Source organism: Corvus moneduloides, chromosome 1 (genome assembly GCF_009650955.1).
Source record: "Corvus moneduloides isolate bCorMon1 chromosome 1, bCorMon1.pri, whole genome shotgun sequence".
Classification (NCBI taxonomy): domain Eukaryota; kingdom Metazoa; phylum Chordata; class Aves; order Passeriformes; family Corvidae; genus Corvus; species Corvus moneduloides.
In genome coordinates this window covers 163,760,728-163,777,522 of record NC_045476.1, presented here as the reverse complement: position 1 = coordinate 163,777,522, position 16,795 = coordinate 163,760,728, and the positions used below count along the sequence as shown (strand labels likewise).

Below are 16,795 nucleotides of genomic sequence, written 5' to 3'. Positions count from 1 at the left end.
TCACAAGCAGCAGCACATGTCCAATACACAGCTCCTTATAAGATGTAAAAATATTCCACCATATGTTCCATCCAACAGGCACAGATATATTCCAATCCTTGCTGAGACCACATCCTTTTTCTATTTTTAATTGTGTCATCTGTTACAATAGAGAGTTAGAGCTCAGAAAGGTGGAACAAGCCAGGCTCGTTTTCCAGTATGTTGCAGCACTACTGTGTTCAGAGCCTGTCACATGAGCTTGCAAAACATCTGTCTCCCTTAGAAAAACACCAGCACCAAAACTTTGCTGTTCTTCACTCTGTAGGCTGGGAAGGGGTGTTATTCCTCCTCATGGCTCCCCAGCCCCTAGAGGTGCAGTCTTCTTTCCTTTGGAACAATCTCTGGCTCATCAGTTTTGTTGGGTTAGGCTGGAGGAATTTATCTTGCAGACAGATATGAACTGTCATTGCTGAATGGAAGGTAATTCCATAGTACCCCAGTTCTAAAATACAACAGTGTCAGACAGGGATCTAAACTGTTTTTATGATAGACTTTGAAATTGCTTTAGAACCACTTGGACAGCTTCGGTGTCTGTTTTTTCTGTGTCTTGGGTGACAGAGAGGCCTGGCCTAGGTGTGGGGAAAGGATTTAAGTGCCTCCTTATTTGTGTAATTATTCCCCAGTGTGTCCCAGGGGTGGAGCCCCAGTTGTTGTAGCAGGGTATCCTTGTTAGAAGAAGGATGGAATTAAAAACTTATAAAACAAAGTTGTCTTTACTTTTGATGAGTTGTGTACGCTCCATCTGCCAGGAAAATTCAAGCACCAGTTTTTCCATGACTACAAGGGTTCGGTGACTCTTGTATTGGTGACCCACATCCCATGTAAAAAAGGGATTATGGCCACTGTGGCAGCTTGAACCTCCCAGCTGTGGCCGCAGGTCCTTGGCTTGCAGGCGGGTGAACAAACACACCATAACACACAGAAATACCTGCATGAGCACCACTTTTTGTTGCTCCAGCACCAATGGTTTTAATTTGACAGTGGCAGTGGTGAGTGGTAGTAGCACTTCTGCTTCCAAACTGAGGGCTCAGACTGAAGTTGTGCAACCTACTCATGAGTCTGTGTGTGCTGTTCCTGCCCAAACTGGCTGGGTTAGGGCTGACTTGATGTGTCCCTGTGCTTTAATCACAACTCCTTCTATGGTGGAGTTTCTGCTGAGAAAACATAAAGGTGAATGGCACATCTCTTTTGAAATGCCACACCCCAATTTCTGTTTTCACTCTTTGTTAGAATTGCATTAACCCTTTCAATTCGTGTTTGACAATCTCTGCTGCTGTTATTTCTCCTCTTGAGATGGTGATGATGTGTTTTCTCTTAAGAGTTGCCTGAATTGAATGCTCTGTGAAGCAGGTAATGACAATGCCCATACTTAAAACTATTTTGCAAAAAATGGAGAGGGTGCAGAGAAAAGCCAAACCTGTTTGATGTCTGAAAATCAGACCTTAAAATTCGTGCCATCCCAATTTCTGTTTGAGACATCTAAGAGGACTCGATCATGATAAGTACCTCTCTAGGAGGAAAGACATCAAATAGATAGCAAGGGGCTCATTAATCTGTCGTTCTCACACAGAAGGAGATCAGGAGATAGGAATTAAAGCTACACAAATTCAATCCTTCTGCATGAGGATAAGCAGCCATTAGAACTGCTTATGGACGGGGCTCGATGGATTTGGCTTTGCCACGAACCTTTCAATCAAGATTCAAATGTCTTTTTACAAGATACACTTTAGTCCAACTGCAGTCTACAGTCTTGATGTGGGAGTGATGGGACAAAATGTTATGGGAGGAAATCAGATTGGATAATCAGAATTGCTCTCTCTGGCTTTTAAAATCTATGAATCTATGAATCTATAATGCCTTTTAAAGTGCTTTCAGGTTGAAGAAATACCCATAAGATACTCTAGTGTTGTTGCTGTGTTCACTACCCATAGTATTTTTTGTCTGATAAAACCAGTTTATTTTTTACAGTCTTTCCCCAAAAAAGTGGGTAAAGCTTTTCAGGGGAAGGCTGCTGAGTGTACTGCTAAGATCTGGCAGAGCTAATCCACTTTAGGTAAAGAACTTTTGAGGGTTAGAAAATGGGGAAGAATGCCCATGATTCTTTCTGTACCATAAAGTCTCTTCAGGAAACTCAGGAAGCTCTGACTTGGAGGATGGAGAATAAGTCAGTGCTGTTGTTTGTGTAGCACCATGAAAGTGGCTGAGCAAGAAATGAGCATCTACATTCCAGATGCTCAGCAGATGATGGGGTTACTCCTCTTGTGCCAGGTGTGATGTGTTGAACATCCTACAAATTCATAAATCCCATCACAGCTCCTCTTTCCCTCCTTTTCCTGGCTTTCTGCAGCCTCTCTGGGGTTTTTCAGGTTCCCCGCTGTGTTTGCAGATCAAACCACGCACCTGAAAGGCTTTTCTCCCTCTTGGGGTGCTAAAGATCATAGAATCATGGAGTCATAGAACCATTAAGGGTGGAAAAGACCTCCAAGATCTCCAAGTCCAAGCTTTGGCTGAATGCCACCAAGGCCACTAAACCTTGTGAAGTGCCTTGTCGATTTATTTTTGAACACTCCCAGGAATTGTGACTTTGCCCCTTCCCTGCCTGGGCTGTTCCAAGCTGTCAGGAGCTGGCCATGTTATGCTTTTGTTGTTTAGGTTCTAAAAATCCCAGGTTGTGGCCTATCTCTGCAATACTTTTTATGTCTTTGGGGAATGACTATTTTTAATGAAACAAGAAGTCAACTTTGTACCGGGATTTTAAAGCACCATTGAATTTTATTGAGTAACACTGCAGAAGTAATAAACCCTGTGTACTTTGTCCCTCTTTGCTGTCCTTATTCTTTTTGCAGAATTCTGAGCCTTTGGGGTGACTTAAATTCTTGGTCACTTCAGGATTTGTTTCCTGACCAAGGGGGAGTTTATAGCTCTGAGTTGATTGTGGCTGTTCTCACCTATAAATGCTTCCTACTCCCTTTTTCTGCCATGAAAATGGAAATCTTCCTTATTTGTTGAATAGAAATCTTAGCCAGGACAGCTGGCTCTGTTTATGTGCTACTGAATCACTCTCCTGCCAGGTCATGAGCTTATAGACTTTTTTTTATGCCATCTCTTATGGAAGTGTGAAAGGATAGAGGGAGATTTTTCCTAATCTTTGCATCTGCTTTCTCTCTCTTAATCTTTTGGGGCTGTCCCTGTTGAAAATGGGGAAGGTTCATAGAATCATAGAGTCATAGAATGGTTTGGGTTGGAAGGGACCTTAAAGGTCATGTTGTTCCAACCCCCTGCCATGGGCAGGGACACCTTCCACGAGACCAGATTTTCACATAGTGCCTTGACTTTTGCAACTTTTATGTTTTGTTTGTTTGTTTGTTTGTTTTTTAAATTTAGTTGATTTTCCTATCAGGACACAAAAAGAAGCTCAACTACTGCCTGAATTTGTCTCATTTATGTCTTTTTTTTCCTAAATATTTTTATGAAGGCTTTACATTTTTTCATGTATAACTTTTAGCTGCCTCTTAGTAAGTGTCTTATAAATAAGTACAATAAATAACACTCCTAAATGAAGTTGCTCTGGTGCATCTTGTCTGATCTGTGGAGAATATACTGGAGGCATCAGACCTGTGCTGGCCAGATGGAGAACCTGAACTCTCTAATGGGTCTCTTGCCTCTCTAATTCCTGCTCCTCACTCATTAATGACTGCCCATAGCAGGTTGGTACCATGTGCAGTCCCATTACCTTGATCTTAAAGGCTGAGTAAAGGATTTTTCCAGCTCCCTCAGGTGTGATAGAGTCTCCATGGCCATCTCAGGATGGTTTCTTATCCCCCACTGATTTAAGGATTGCAATGGCACAGACAGCTTGGGCCAAGCTCTCTGTTCAGTAAATCAGTGCAGCTCCATCATCACTGATGCCTTGTGAGTGTGTCTCATCCTGGAGGACTCGGGTGTGCCTTTTAATAACAAAAAGTACAAGGCTTTTAAAATAAGATTCCTGTTTTAAGAATGGCTTCATACATCCTTCCAGCAGAACTTGATGTTTTGCTCCTCTGATCAAATTACTGCTCACGTTACCAGAACTGGTACCTGGAGAGGGATTATTACACATCCAGCACAAGAACTGCACAGATTTTGATAAAGTCATTCTTGGTCAAAGCAAGTTAGATTTAGCCCAGAGTAGCTCAGATTTAATTATAGAATCATAGAATGGCTTGGGTTGGAAAGGTTGAAGATCACTTGTTTCCAACCTCCTGCCATGGGGCAGGGACACCTTCCACTATCCCAGATTGCTCCAAGCCCCATCCAACCTGGCCTTGAACACTTCCAGGGATGGGGCAGCCACAGCTTCTCTGGGCAACCTGTTCCAGGGCCTTACTACACTCATAGTAAAGAATTTCTTCCTAATATCCAGTCTGAACCTGTCCTCCATCAGAGTAAATCCTCTCCCCCTTGTCCTATCACTTCATGCCCTTGTCCAAAGCTCCTCTCCAGTTCTCTCTGGAGCCTTCTCCTCCCCAGGCTGAACAATCCTAGCTGTCCTGGCCTGGCTCCAGCCCTGTGATCATCTCCGTGGCCACCTCTGGATTTGCTCCAACAGATCAACATCCTTCTTGTGTTAGGGGTCTCAGAGCTGGATGCAGTCGAGGTGGGGTCTCATGGGAGGAGGGTAGAGGGGGAGAATCAGCTCCATTGAGCTTCTGGCCACTCCTTTTTTGAGGTAGCCTGGGATACTTTTGGCTTTCCTGGGATTCAGGAGACTCATGTTGGAGTCTTAGTCCTGCTATTTTCCAGATGAGGGTTATATCAAATGGTGACCTTTGGCTCCTCCAGAGTGCATAACTCGTCATTTTGAGATAACTGACATTTATTTAGTTGTCTAAATACTATGTTTGAACTGGAATATTAGGTAAAATTATTGGATAAGAACTTAATCCCAGGTCACTTTCTCATCTGACTGACAAACGCTTTCCTCACCCCTTGCATTTATGTCTCAGATTCTTTTCACCTTTTTGTGGGTTTTCTAAAATACTGAACAAATCTGACAGCTCCTTGATTTGCCTCAGTGTACAATGGCGTGAGTGTGAAGTCTTGAACTGTTTTGTACAGTAGGAAAGCTGCTTCCCACTCCAGTCTTCTCCAAAGCAGGCGGCAGCAAAACTCACTTGGAATTGTCCTTATTTTTGCAGGTCAGGTTAGAAAGGTTCATGGATGCTGTAGCTGCTGGTTTTGTTCTGGAGTTGCACACATGATGTTAACTTGTTCTTACAAATTCAATGTCCTCACAGGTCTTTTCTTCACCTCGGCTTGCTGTCTGTTCTCCAAGGACCACACTCTGCTTTGTTCCAAAGGGTTGATGGGTCCAAAAGTATTTTTAGTTGATGCAAGACTTCGTATTTGAACTGGACAGCATGTGGATTCCATGGGGAATTGATTTGTTAGGATTGTGGACAGGGAAAGAGGGAATTATAATATCCATGAGATCTCTGCAGGGTTAGTGCTGTCCTTCTACAGAAGCAAATGGTTATTAGTGAAAACTTCCAATTTATTCTTTAAAACATTGTACTTCCAGCAAAGAGTAATTATTAGCTCAGTTATAGACAATTCCTTGAGGCTTTATCTTACTGAATCTCCAAACTCAGCAGTAAAAACTGTTACTGAGAACTAGCATTGGTGGAAATACATGGTGGTATTCAAGGTTTTTTTTAATATTTATGTAGTTCAGGCACATTAGTAACTTTTTATGCTGTTTAGTGACTTTTGGTGTCAAGCCAGCAGAACCCAAAAGAGAAGAGAGGATTTTGTCAGTGGAAATATAATTAAGTGGCTTGTTCAAAATTACAGGCCAAGTCCAAGTCTGCAGAATCATTAAAACAGAGGATTTCTTAAATTTCTGCAGAAATAATTGAGCCATGTTTCTAATCTGTTCTTCTTTCTATCCTTAAATATTGAAGCGTGACTGATAATGGGTTATGGGTTTTTACAACTGGAAACGTCCTGAGAGAAATGCCACATGCAAATACCAAGAATGTAATTTATTTAACATGTTCCATTGTGGGAAATCTTGAAGTGCTTTTCTTGCTCACTGTGCTAAGTCCAAAAGTAGTGACCTGTTGTTAATTTGAAATTGGATTTGAGACAGTGAAATTCAAGGGTGGAAAAAGACAACAGTACTGCTAGATTTCTGCTTTTATCTACACATACTTTTTTTTTTTTTTAAATCTGAAGTCATTGCAAATTACAAAGCAAACTATGTTTCCACCTTCCAGCTGCTTTTAAGGTAGAGTATTCTCTTCTCCTGATGGAAAAGCCCAAGAAGTAGTTGAGCACAAACACAGGAGATGATTGCAGCTCCATTTTATCTGAGCCAAAAGAGAGACAACGTTTTGACTGTTAAAGTCTTGAACAAGAAGGTGGAAGATATCAGAGTAGACATCAGTTTTCCTCCTCTTAATTATTATTCAGAGCAATAAATAGCTATTATGCAATTTCTTGCCTCTTCATCAGGGGCACGTTTCCAGCTGCAGATGCTCCGTGCACAGTTCTGTATCACCTCAGGGCTGGAGGAGTCAGAGACCTGTGCAAGGTCCATGGAAATGAGGTTTTCCTGACAAGGGGTCATATTCCATCCTGTCATGGAATGTTATACAGGGATTCACCATTTATGCTTTCAAAGGACCTAGTTTATCATTCTGTGGCAATGGCTATTGGTAGATGTTGTCCCCTTTCTTTCACAGGTTACTTGTTCAAATACTTCATTGTATTTTTTTAAAAAATAAAATTAAATTAAAAGACAAACAACAGAACTAAGATCCAGTATTTTTTTTTTTTTTCTCTGAAAAGGTGTACTGCTTCTTTATCTTTTCTTTCTCTGCTGTTGACAGTGACCTCTCTGGAAAGAAGTCTTCGATCCCTGGGGACCTCAAATGATACTCAAGAGCTGCAGGATGGACTGTGAGTTTATTTTAAATTGTTGCAGATTTTTCTTTGTCCCAGCCTTTCCATTTTTTACCCTCATCTATCCTCACCCTTTTTTCCATCCTTTTATTATAGCTGGACATGTTTTTGTCGGGATTACTTTGCTTTTTTCCGTTTCTGTCGGTGATTAATGGCAATAGGATGTGTATTGATCGTATAAAGCTTTGCTTGTGCTGGTTTCAGGTGGCAGAGAATGGTGTGGAGATAACACAAAAAAGATGGCCCACAGTGAAAGAGGGCACTCTGTGGTTCTGTAGGTGGAGTTATTTTTCTGGTTTTTGTTGTTTTCTTGTTGTTGGGGGTGGTGGTTATTTATTTTTAAAGTGAAGCCGGAGCAGGAAGCTGTGCTGGTTTTGGCTGTCATGGAGATAATTTTCTTCACAGTAGCCAGTGTGAGGCTATGTTTTGGATTTGTAATGAAAGCAGTGTTGATAATCCAGGGATTTTTTAGTTACTGCTGAGCAGTTCTTACAGAGTCAAGGCCTTTCCTGCTTCTCACCTCACCCCACCACACCAGCGAGTAAGGAGTGAATGAGCAGCTGTGGGAGGCTAATTGCTGGCTGGAGTTAAACCTAAACAGATGTTTGTGTAGTCTTTTCTTTTGCCTTTTCTTTTACCCCCCAGTTCCACTTGGCCAAGGTACGTGAACCCAAGAGGAAAGAGAAAAGGGACTTGTGACAGGGGCATGTAGTGACAGAACAAGGAGGAGTGGCTTCAAACTGAAAGGCAGTAGGTTTAGATTGGATATTAGGAAGGACTTCTTCCCTCTGTGGGTGCTGAGGCCCTGGCACAGGTTGCCCAGAGAAGCTGTGGCTGCGCCATCCCTGGAAGTGTCCGAGGCCAGGTTGGATGGGGCTTGGAGCAACCTGGGATAGTGGAATGTGTCCGTGCCCAAGGCAGGGGGTGTTGGAACCAGGTGATCTCTAAGGTCCCTTCCAACCCAAACTATTCCACAATTCCATGAAAAAAAAGGAGGGAAGAGGATTTTATAGGAGGAGAAGTGTGTTGTGCTGTTGGAAGCCGCATCACAGCATCATGTGGCACAACACTGACAAAATGAAACTTGCGTTGCAGTTGCAGTAGATACAGTTCATTAAGCTGCCTCTTCCAGAGCTGTGTACACACAAACACGTACAGTTAGCTCTCACTGTATGTGTGCTAATTACAGAATTCAAATGGCTTTTCCAAATGTAGCACAATTCATTAAAGGTGCCTCCCTTCATGGAGCTTGCGCACAAAAACCAAGTGTTTAGGATATGGCTCTGATTTCGTGTGTGTGACTGCAGTTCCTGCTGAGACTTGGCTGAGAAGAAAGAGGAGAATTTGGGGTTTATTTCTATATTTGCCTGATGGACTTGGCTGACCTTTTCCTTGCAATATAAACTCTCAGACCTGTTTGCAGTGTCTCTCCTTTTCTCTCCAATCCACTGCTTTCATCAGGGCATCAGATCTGCCCTAATTCACATATACTCTGTTTTGCAAACCAGAGCATTAAAAATAGTAATAGTAATAGTCAGAAGATTTGAAAGTAAATTTAGGAGATTGGAGAGGATGTAAGAGTATAAACTCAGCCTGTGGAGATCGATGTAATCAGGAAAGATGTTTACATGTACAAAATTATTTGCAGCATAAAGCACCTTAATAACTGCTGAAGATCCTTAACCCAGGAAAGACTCTGCATCATGCAGATACTGTGTCTGCTCTCCTAAACTATTCTCTTTTTTTAAATTAAATAATCAATTCCTCGACTCTTCAGAGCATTCCAGAAACATGGATGGATAATTTTCCCCTTTCCTGAGCAGTTACATAAATAGATGCATAAGGCACTAATTGCACTAATTATTTTTTGATCTTGGAATTACCATTAATTGTCCAGATAGTTAATGCAGCTTTTTTTTCAGTTTTAACCGTGCTTCCCTACCCCTGTCATCAGCCCCAGAATTCCTCCAGCTGTCTCCTGGTTCATCCCCTCTCCCCATGCTCTAGCAGGTCTCCCATTTCTCCCATTTGACTTCTCGTATCTCCAGACAGAACAGTTCCAGGGTGCTCTGCTGAAGAGGACCAGCAGCTCCCTTCCCCTCAATCCTCCCTTTCTCTCATCCTGTCCTGACACTGACGTGTCCTTCCACTGCCCCCCCTTTTTCATCACCAATGCAGGCAAACAGCCTCGGGTGCTCTACAAGAACCTCTGCTTGTCTCTTGTGAGAGCTGCACCAGCAAAAAGCAGTGTGCCATGAATCAGGAGAGCTGGCAGGGCTGCGTAGATCTCTGCTCAGGAGGGTCAGCTCTTCAGGTGAGACCTTTGGGGCAGTGCTTTCTGCTTCCCCGGCTGCAAATCATGGCTTAATCTTCCTCCTCTGCCACTTGACCCCTTTCCTTCAGAGGCTGATGTATGTCTCTCCTTGAACACCCTCTAGCTTGGAAGATGGGAGCAGTGAGGGAACATTTGGCAGGTTTATAGCCCTGGCTGTTAGGAAAACGACCATGTTTTTGGGTATCTAAGTAGTAAAATTGCCACAGTTTCTACTTTCTTGTTAAGTGGCTGTCACTCTGCCTAAAATGAGGCTGCCTAAAATTAGGCAGATGAGGGAAGGCAGAGTATTTGGGAATAGGGATTAATGGTGAGTTGTTCTGCCACACAGGACATTCAGCAGTTTTGGACTGTAAACTGCAGAAGTTTTGCTTACCTAGCAGCAGGGTCCTGCTAAAACAGAAAAAAAAAAAAGACCAAAGTTACCTGATTCCTTTTCAAATTCATGCAGACTTTCTGCCTCTTAAGAACATGACTCACAAAGGCATGAGATGAAGGCAGGATTCTTTCTGTCAAATTGGGTTATTCCCTATTCTGAAATAGTTTCTCTGCATTTGAGAGCTGAGTCTTTCAGAATAAGGATTGTATCTGTGGCGAGTGAATTTGGGAGAGGTTATCACAAGTGGAGTGCCAGCTCTAGTCAGTGAGACAGACTTGGCTGCTGCTGTGAGCAGGGTGTATATGGGACCCAAAGTGAATAATCCTGGTCAAAGCTCTTCCCAAAGCCAGCACAAATATTTGTGTGCTGCATGCTTGGAGCTGGATGTCCTGGCAAGTAAAACATAAATGCCCATACAAAACTCTTGGCTGAATGCAACTGGCTCTGGATTAATTGGGAAGGGAGTGGGAGCAAAAGGAAAAAAGGTGCATGGAGCTGAGCTGTGGAGCTAAGGCCAAGAGGAAAAGCTGAGGCTTCCTCCAGTGATGCAGGAAAAATCGACTGATTTGGTTTTTTTCTCTGACCTTTGGTTTAATAATCTAGGCTTCCAAGGCATTTATCTGCCTCCTTAGCCAGAGTATGTGGGATGAGGGGGTTCTTCAACATTAGGCACTGAAGGTAATGAGCTTTTAATTTAGGCAAATCAAATTAAACACCCAGGTAGAGCACTGTCTCCAAGAGTCAGTCTCTTTTCTTTTGACTGGTGTGGCTGGTTCGTCTCCCAGCATCCTCCACAAAGCGGCTGGCAGTGAACACATTCCTGTAACCCAGAAAATGCTCTCTGAGAAGTGTGTTAGAAGAAGAAAAACAATTTTAAAAGTCTTTCATTTTCACACAACCCAACCCTGTCTTACTGTGATCTCAAGAAAAGCAAAGTGGCCGTGTGGGCTGCAAGAGGCATTTGCTGACTGCCTGGAAGACACGAGATTGAGCTTGAAGTGGCAATGAAAGGTCCTTGATGTCCTTTCCTTGGAGGCTGGGTGGCTACAGAAGTGATCTGAGCTTTCCAAACGAGGCTGCCTGCACTGCTCACGTCAGAGAGGAGTTTCTCACCTTATTGGACATTTGACCGTGTGTCAAGAGGAATAAGAGCATTGAGTCACAATCACAGTTTATTACCCATTTTCAGGTGTGGCTGGGATGTAGCCCATGAGTCTTCACTCCATGGCATTTTTGGATCCTTCACTAGTCCTAGCAGAAGAACTTGCCTGTTCAAGAAGGAGTTATAAGAAGGATATTTTTGGGGCTTTTAGCACTGATGAGATTTTAGCATTGATGAGATTTACTAAAAAAAAGTGTCGATTTCTCCTGATTTGAGGAAAAAAAAAAGACTTCTGGATTTCACCTCACTTTTCCCACTGGTATTAATTTTTTTTAAGAAGTGCACATTATTGAAATATGTAGGATTTTTTTCCTGCACCAGAGAGAGAGCTCAGCTCTACATCTGCACAGTGTGAGAGAACAAACCTGCTTTTCTGATTGAACTGATACAAAACTTTGGTTAAAATGGTGCATGGCAGAGAATTCCTTTGGCCACAAAGGAGTTTCAAAGTATTTTCCAAATGGGGAAGCTGAGTTTGAGATCTGAGCTGCTTCAGGGTGAGACAATCCAAGAGTCCTGGAAAAGGCTGAAAGTTCAGCCTTTGTATTGCTGCTCTTACCTGTTTTTTGGTCAAATATTAACTTCACAGAGCACCTCTTTTCCTTGGGCATGCATATATAGATTGTTATATTCTTTACTGGGATTGAAGGGAATTCCATCTTCCTCACCCTTCCCCAGGAAATTTGCATCATCACCAGAAGATTTTTTTGGGAACAGCAAAATCCCTTCATCAGTTTATTTTGCCAGCCTAAAATCGATGGAAGCCCAGGGTGAAGTATTGTCAGTTTGGGGTGCTTTTGGGAAGAGAAGCATCCACGTCCAAGCTGGAAGCCATTATGAACATCAAGAGTCAATTAAACGGTGAGAATGAGCTCTTCAGAGCTCTCAGGCTCGGTCTGAGGTGCTTTGCTGGATTTGTAGAAGCACTTTTGACCCGTGTTGACATTCAGGATAGAATCAGTCAGTTTGTGGTGGGCTGGACTTATCTATGAGTCTTGCTTGGCACAGGTTGTTACACCCTCTTATGGGTAAGAACCTAAAGGTGCTTGCCTACATTATCTTGGTCTCTGGAGTCTGTCAAGCTTCAGCTCATCCTGGTAAGGTCAGAGAATCATGGAATGGTTTGGGTTGGATGGGATCTTGAAGACTGTATAGTTCCAGTGCTCCCTTTCCATGGACAGGGACACCTTCCATTAATCCAGGTTGCTCCAAGTTCCATCCAGCCTAGCCTTGGACACTTCCAGGGATGGGGCAGCCACAGCTTCCCTGGGCAACCTGTGCCAGGGCCTCAGCACCTTCAAAGCCAGGGATTACTTCCCAATGTCCAGTTTAAACTTGCCCTTCTCAGTTCAAAGTTATTCCCCTTTTCCCTGTCACTCCATCCCTTGTCCAAAGTCCCTCTCCAGCTCTCTTGGAGCTCCTTTAGGCACTGGAAGGGGTTCTAAGGTCTCCCTGGAGCCTTCTCTTCTCCAGGTGAGCACCCCCAGCTCTCCCAGCTGTTCTCCAGAGCAGAGGGACTCCAACCCTCAGAGCATCTTTGTGTTCTCCTCTGGACTCAGTCCAACAGCTCCATATCCTTCTGATGTTGGTGACCCCAGAGCTCGACACAGCACTGCAGGTGGGGCCTCACGAGGTCATAGCAGAGGGGAAGAATCCCCTCCCTTGATCTTCTGGCCACACTTTCTTATGGTGCAGCCCAGGATGTGATTGGTGGCTCTTGGGGCTGTTGAGGTGCCTCAGTGTCGCAGTTGAGACGGACGTGACACTCATGAATCACTCACACCAACTCTGTTCAGAAGGCAAAAAGCTTATCTTTAATACCACACAGTGTCTTTCATGCTTTCTTAGCTGTTTACAGAGTTTTAAAGCACAACAAGCTTAATTCAACCAATCACCACACACCACTGGGTGATAATCACGCAGCATGTTTTTCTACCTCTACTTCAGCTATGCCTCTTTCCTACGGTCCTTCTCTAGCAGAAGTAACAGGCCTGAGCCATGATTTTACAAAGGCAACAAGGCCTTCATTTTATAAGGTTTTACCTGTATGTAACACCCCAGGGTGTCTGAGAAGCATTGGTGGGGTTGGCAGTTTTGGTACAGGACTTGCCATTCTTTCACTTCTGAAATGGCAGCATTAGGTGTGGTGGCACACTGGGACATCTCAAGGGACACTACGTGACCCCCTGAATCAAGTGAGGGAACTGGCACTGGTATTTCATCTTTCAGTTTCTTCCTACCTAACTCATATTACACTGAGAAACGTAGTAGCCCTTGGCTTTTTGGGGAGGGTTGTGGGGTCATTTGTACCTTAGCTGTACCAAAGTGATCTTTGGACATTCCCGTGTTCCCCTGGCTGCTCCAAGGTGGTTGAATAGTTCCCCTCATAGCTTGAAGCCTCACCAACCTGCTGCAGAGGGGGATGAATCCATGTCCTTCAGCTTTTCTGAACTGACATGAAACAATAAAGACTTTTTTTCTCAGTTAATTTTACCATTTATGTGTATTGTTTCCCTTTTCTTTTCTTGTTTCACCATTATGTTTGATAAGTTGGAGGTATAGCTTAAAAATTTACTTTTTTTTAAAGTGTCTGTTAAAAAGGTTTTAATTCCTCTGGAATACAGATTCATTTAGAGCAGAATGATGTTTTAAAGTCATAATTTACGGAAAGAAGATTTGTTAAAGTAAATCAGACAGAAGCTTTTAAGTGTCAGCATGTTTAATTAAGGGTAGGATTTAATAATGTTTTATATGGTTTTGTTATACTGCTTGTAGAAGCTTTAAAAAAAAAAAAGATTTCCATAAATATTTTGAAATGTCGTTTTGATTCCGTTAATATGTTAAACCCTTCAAAGTAATACCTTCCCTGTTCAACTCAAAGCAGTCGGATTAACTTTATCTATCCCCCATTTATCGCTGCTGGCATCAGTTTCTGACAGGAAAAACCTTCTAGGTTTTGGCAGTAAAAATTGGTTGCCAGATTGCAACATTTATATTTAACTGTATAATACACTCGCTGCCTTAATAACTGTATTTATGTGACACATCTCACCCTTAAGAATCCCAGAGCTCCCGATATGTGACATCCCTGTGATAAATTACAAAAGCTGGTGATGAACTGCAGAATTCTCCAATGATGATAAATTCATACACTTCTGAACTGCCTCTCCTGCTTAGAGAGGTCCTTGGAGTATCCCTTCACATGCTTGAGCAATTTCTAATGGTCACTACAAATCAATCTGTCAGCAAAGTTTTTCTTTTCAGTGTTTTTCCTCCCAAATCGTCCTTGCCAGAGTTCCGAGGTGGCCAGAAACCTTGGCCAAAGCGAAAGCGTCTTCCCACAGCAAGAAGGGTTTTAGATGTAGGCTAGGAATTTTAAAGCCTGTGATGATGGAACAATGATTATTTGTTGTGGCAAGGGATGTATGCTCCAGGAGATGACAAAGAATGGTGGCATCTGTGGGATAACCAACCATCTCCTCTTGAAGGTCTCCTAGTGCCGCTGCTGTTTATGTAATTTTTTAATGCTTTCATGTCTCAGTTCATGGTTTCTGTCTTCTCCTCAGTGCAGTGGTGAGTTGGAGAATCACAGAAAATCACAGCCTGAGGAAGGTTGGAAGGCACCACAGTGGGTTGTGCTGTTCTTCCTCATGTTCAGGTGGAGCTTCCTGGGCATCAGTTCCTGCCCGTTCCTCTTCTCCTATTGTTGGGCCCCATGGAGCAGAGCCTGGGCTCTGCTCTGACCCCTCCCTGTAGACACTGACAAACAGGGATGAGGTCCCCTTTCAATTGTCTCTTCGCAAGGCTGAGCAGGCCAATCTTCTTCAGCCTTTTCTCATAAGTGAGGGGCTTCAGTCCCCAAATCATCTCCGTGGCCCTCTACTGGACCTGCTCCAGGAACTCCATCTCTCTCATCCTGAGGAGCCCAGAACTGGACACAGCACTGCAGATGTGCCTCACCAGGGCTGCGTAGAGGGCAGGATCACCTCCCTCAACCTGCTGGCAATGCTCCTCCCAATGCACCCCAGGATCCAACTGGCCTTCTTGGCCACGTGGGCACCTTGCTGCTTGTGCACCAGGACTCCCTGGTTTACTCCTCAGAGCTCTGAAGAGTCAAGGGAAGAAGAGCACACTCGGCGCTGGTGAAAACTGTGTTGCTTCAGAGCCCAAGCCTTCCCATATCTCCTTGTTCCCATCTCCTGTTTGCAGATTTGCCCACTGGCTTTAGGTCCAGCTGGTTAAACACCAGGGCTGTAACATCTCTAGGGGAAATGAGGAACAGGAGAAGCTACCACAATGTGAGCCCAGGCCCTTGCACATTTGCTCCAAGGATCTGCAGCAGCGTCCCATGGTTTTTATACCATTTGGAGCACAGATATGGGTAAACAATTAGATGATTTTTTGTCTTCTGCCAGTGACTAGATACTGGAAAAATAAATCTTCTCACCCCATTCCCCCTTTGGTGCCCCAGGTGAAAAGTGTTCAGCCTTAAGGGGAAGGGAACACCTGAGATTTATGGATGTCCGTGCTCAAAAGGACTGGCAAAAGTCAGACGGTCCACCCAAGTGTACAAAGTTTTATTAGTAAATTACACATTTGGCATGGAAATCAGTATAAATTAGTCCCTGACTTCCTGTCTAAGCAAAAGGCAGTGAGTTTTGGATAAGGGGGTAGGGTGAAAGGGAAGAGAAAGAGATGGATTAAACATGGGAAGAGAGATCATCAGTGCTGGCTCCAGCATTGATCCAGCTGATGGGGTGTCCAGGATCCTGGGGTGCCCATGTGCCCAGGCTTCATGGGGGTACCTTTTATAAATAAGTTTTCCCTGTTATTTTCTCTCTTTTTATGCAAATAAGTTGTCATGGACAGCTTGTTCTTCTAGACCTGTGTGGAAATGGGTCAGAGCCTTCAGGGATCTCGGGTGGTCTTGATCCCTCCTACAGTCCACGCCCTATTCTCGACCTCATTCCTGAACCTGCACTGTGCTGTTGTGCCAATCTCCAGGAGCCAGAACCTGGATGTTTTTCCCAGAAAAGTGCTGCCCCTACCTGTGCATGGTCCCTTCTCCAGCCACATCCTGTTCTTGCTCACAGTGTGTTATTGCCAACAACACTTGCTTGGCTCCACGACCATCCAGCTATCAGTGTTTGAGAGATTCACATTACTCCCGCTTAGCTTCCAAGCTCCTCCATCTCCCTTTTTGGAAGCCAACTGCATCCCCCGGCGAGCTCTCTATTTGTAGCAAGAAAATTGTACATTACCAGAAGTGTAGCTGGATATTGCAATGTGTAAAAATACTGTCGTGTTTGGGGGTTTTTTTCCATAAATTTATTCTTAGACGTTTATCTGGGAAATGCTGATTTCGCACTGATGTTGTTTTTATTTTTTTGTTTTATGGGTGACAGAAGGACAAAGAAATAAATAGAATAAAGCATTCTTCTCTTTTCATCTCTTGGGCCACCATGATAGTTTTGCTAATTTTTCAGATGCCTTTCTGAGATTAATCATTACAAATATATGCAAATTTCCGCTCTTAATATTACCAAAATAGTAGCTTTTTAATTTGGGGTTTACGTCTTTTGACATTTTCATGTATTAGCAATGAAACGTGGGATATGATTAGGTTAAAAATTGGCGTTTTGAGTCAACAGAGAAAAATTCATCCTCCCTCACCTTGAAAAACAAACCAGCTTCAGATATTTTGCCTCTTTCCTCCTGCAGAGTTACAGAAACTGCAAGACAAGATCACCTTCTGTTAGCATAGCCTGCAGAGGGAAAATAATTTTATATTTGGGTTGAAATATCCACAGGCAGGAAGTTTATCTAATGACTTGTGATCCTGACTGGAGCAACTTCCCTCTGGCTCTCTAAATGCAAGTTTTGTAAATTTTTTAAGGCCAAAAAAAAAAAAAATTCTTGGAGGGAGGATAGGACA

The 16,795-nt window shown here is 43.3% G+C and overlaps 1 protein-coding gene across 3 annotated transcripts in view; it reads left to right on the top strand.

Moving 5' to 3' along the window:
- TSNARE1 (t-SNARE domain containing 1) overlaps positions 1–16,795 on the top strand; it is a 468,220-nt gene that overhangs the window by 159,084 nt on the left and 292,341 nt on the right. For all 3 annotated transcript variants that reach the window (XM_032134539.1, XM_032134538.1, XM_032134532.1), the window contains one exon: positions 6,915–6,984. In XM_032134539.1, the coding sequence (XP_031990430.1) occupies positions 6,915–6,984 (70 nt within the window). The remainder of the gene's footprint in view (positions 1–6,914; positions 6,985–16,795) is intronic.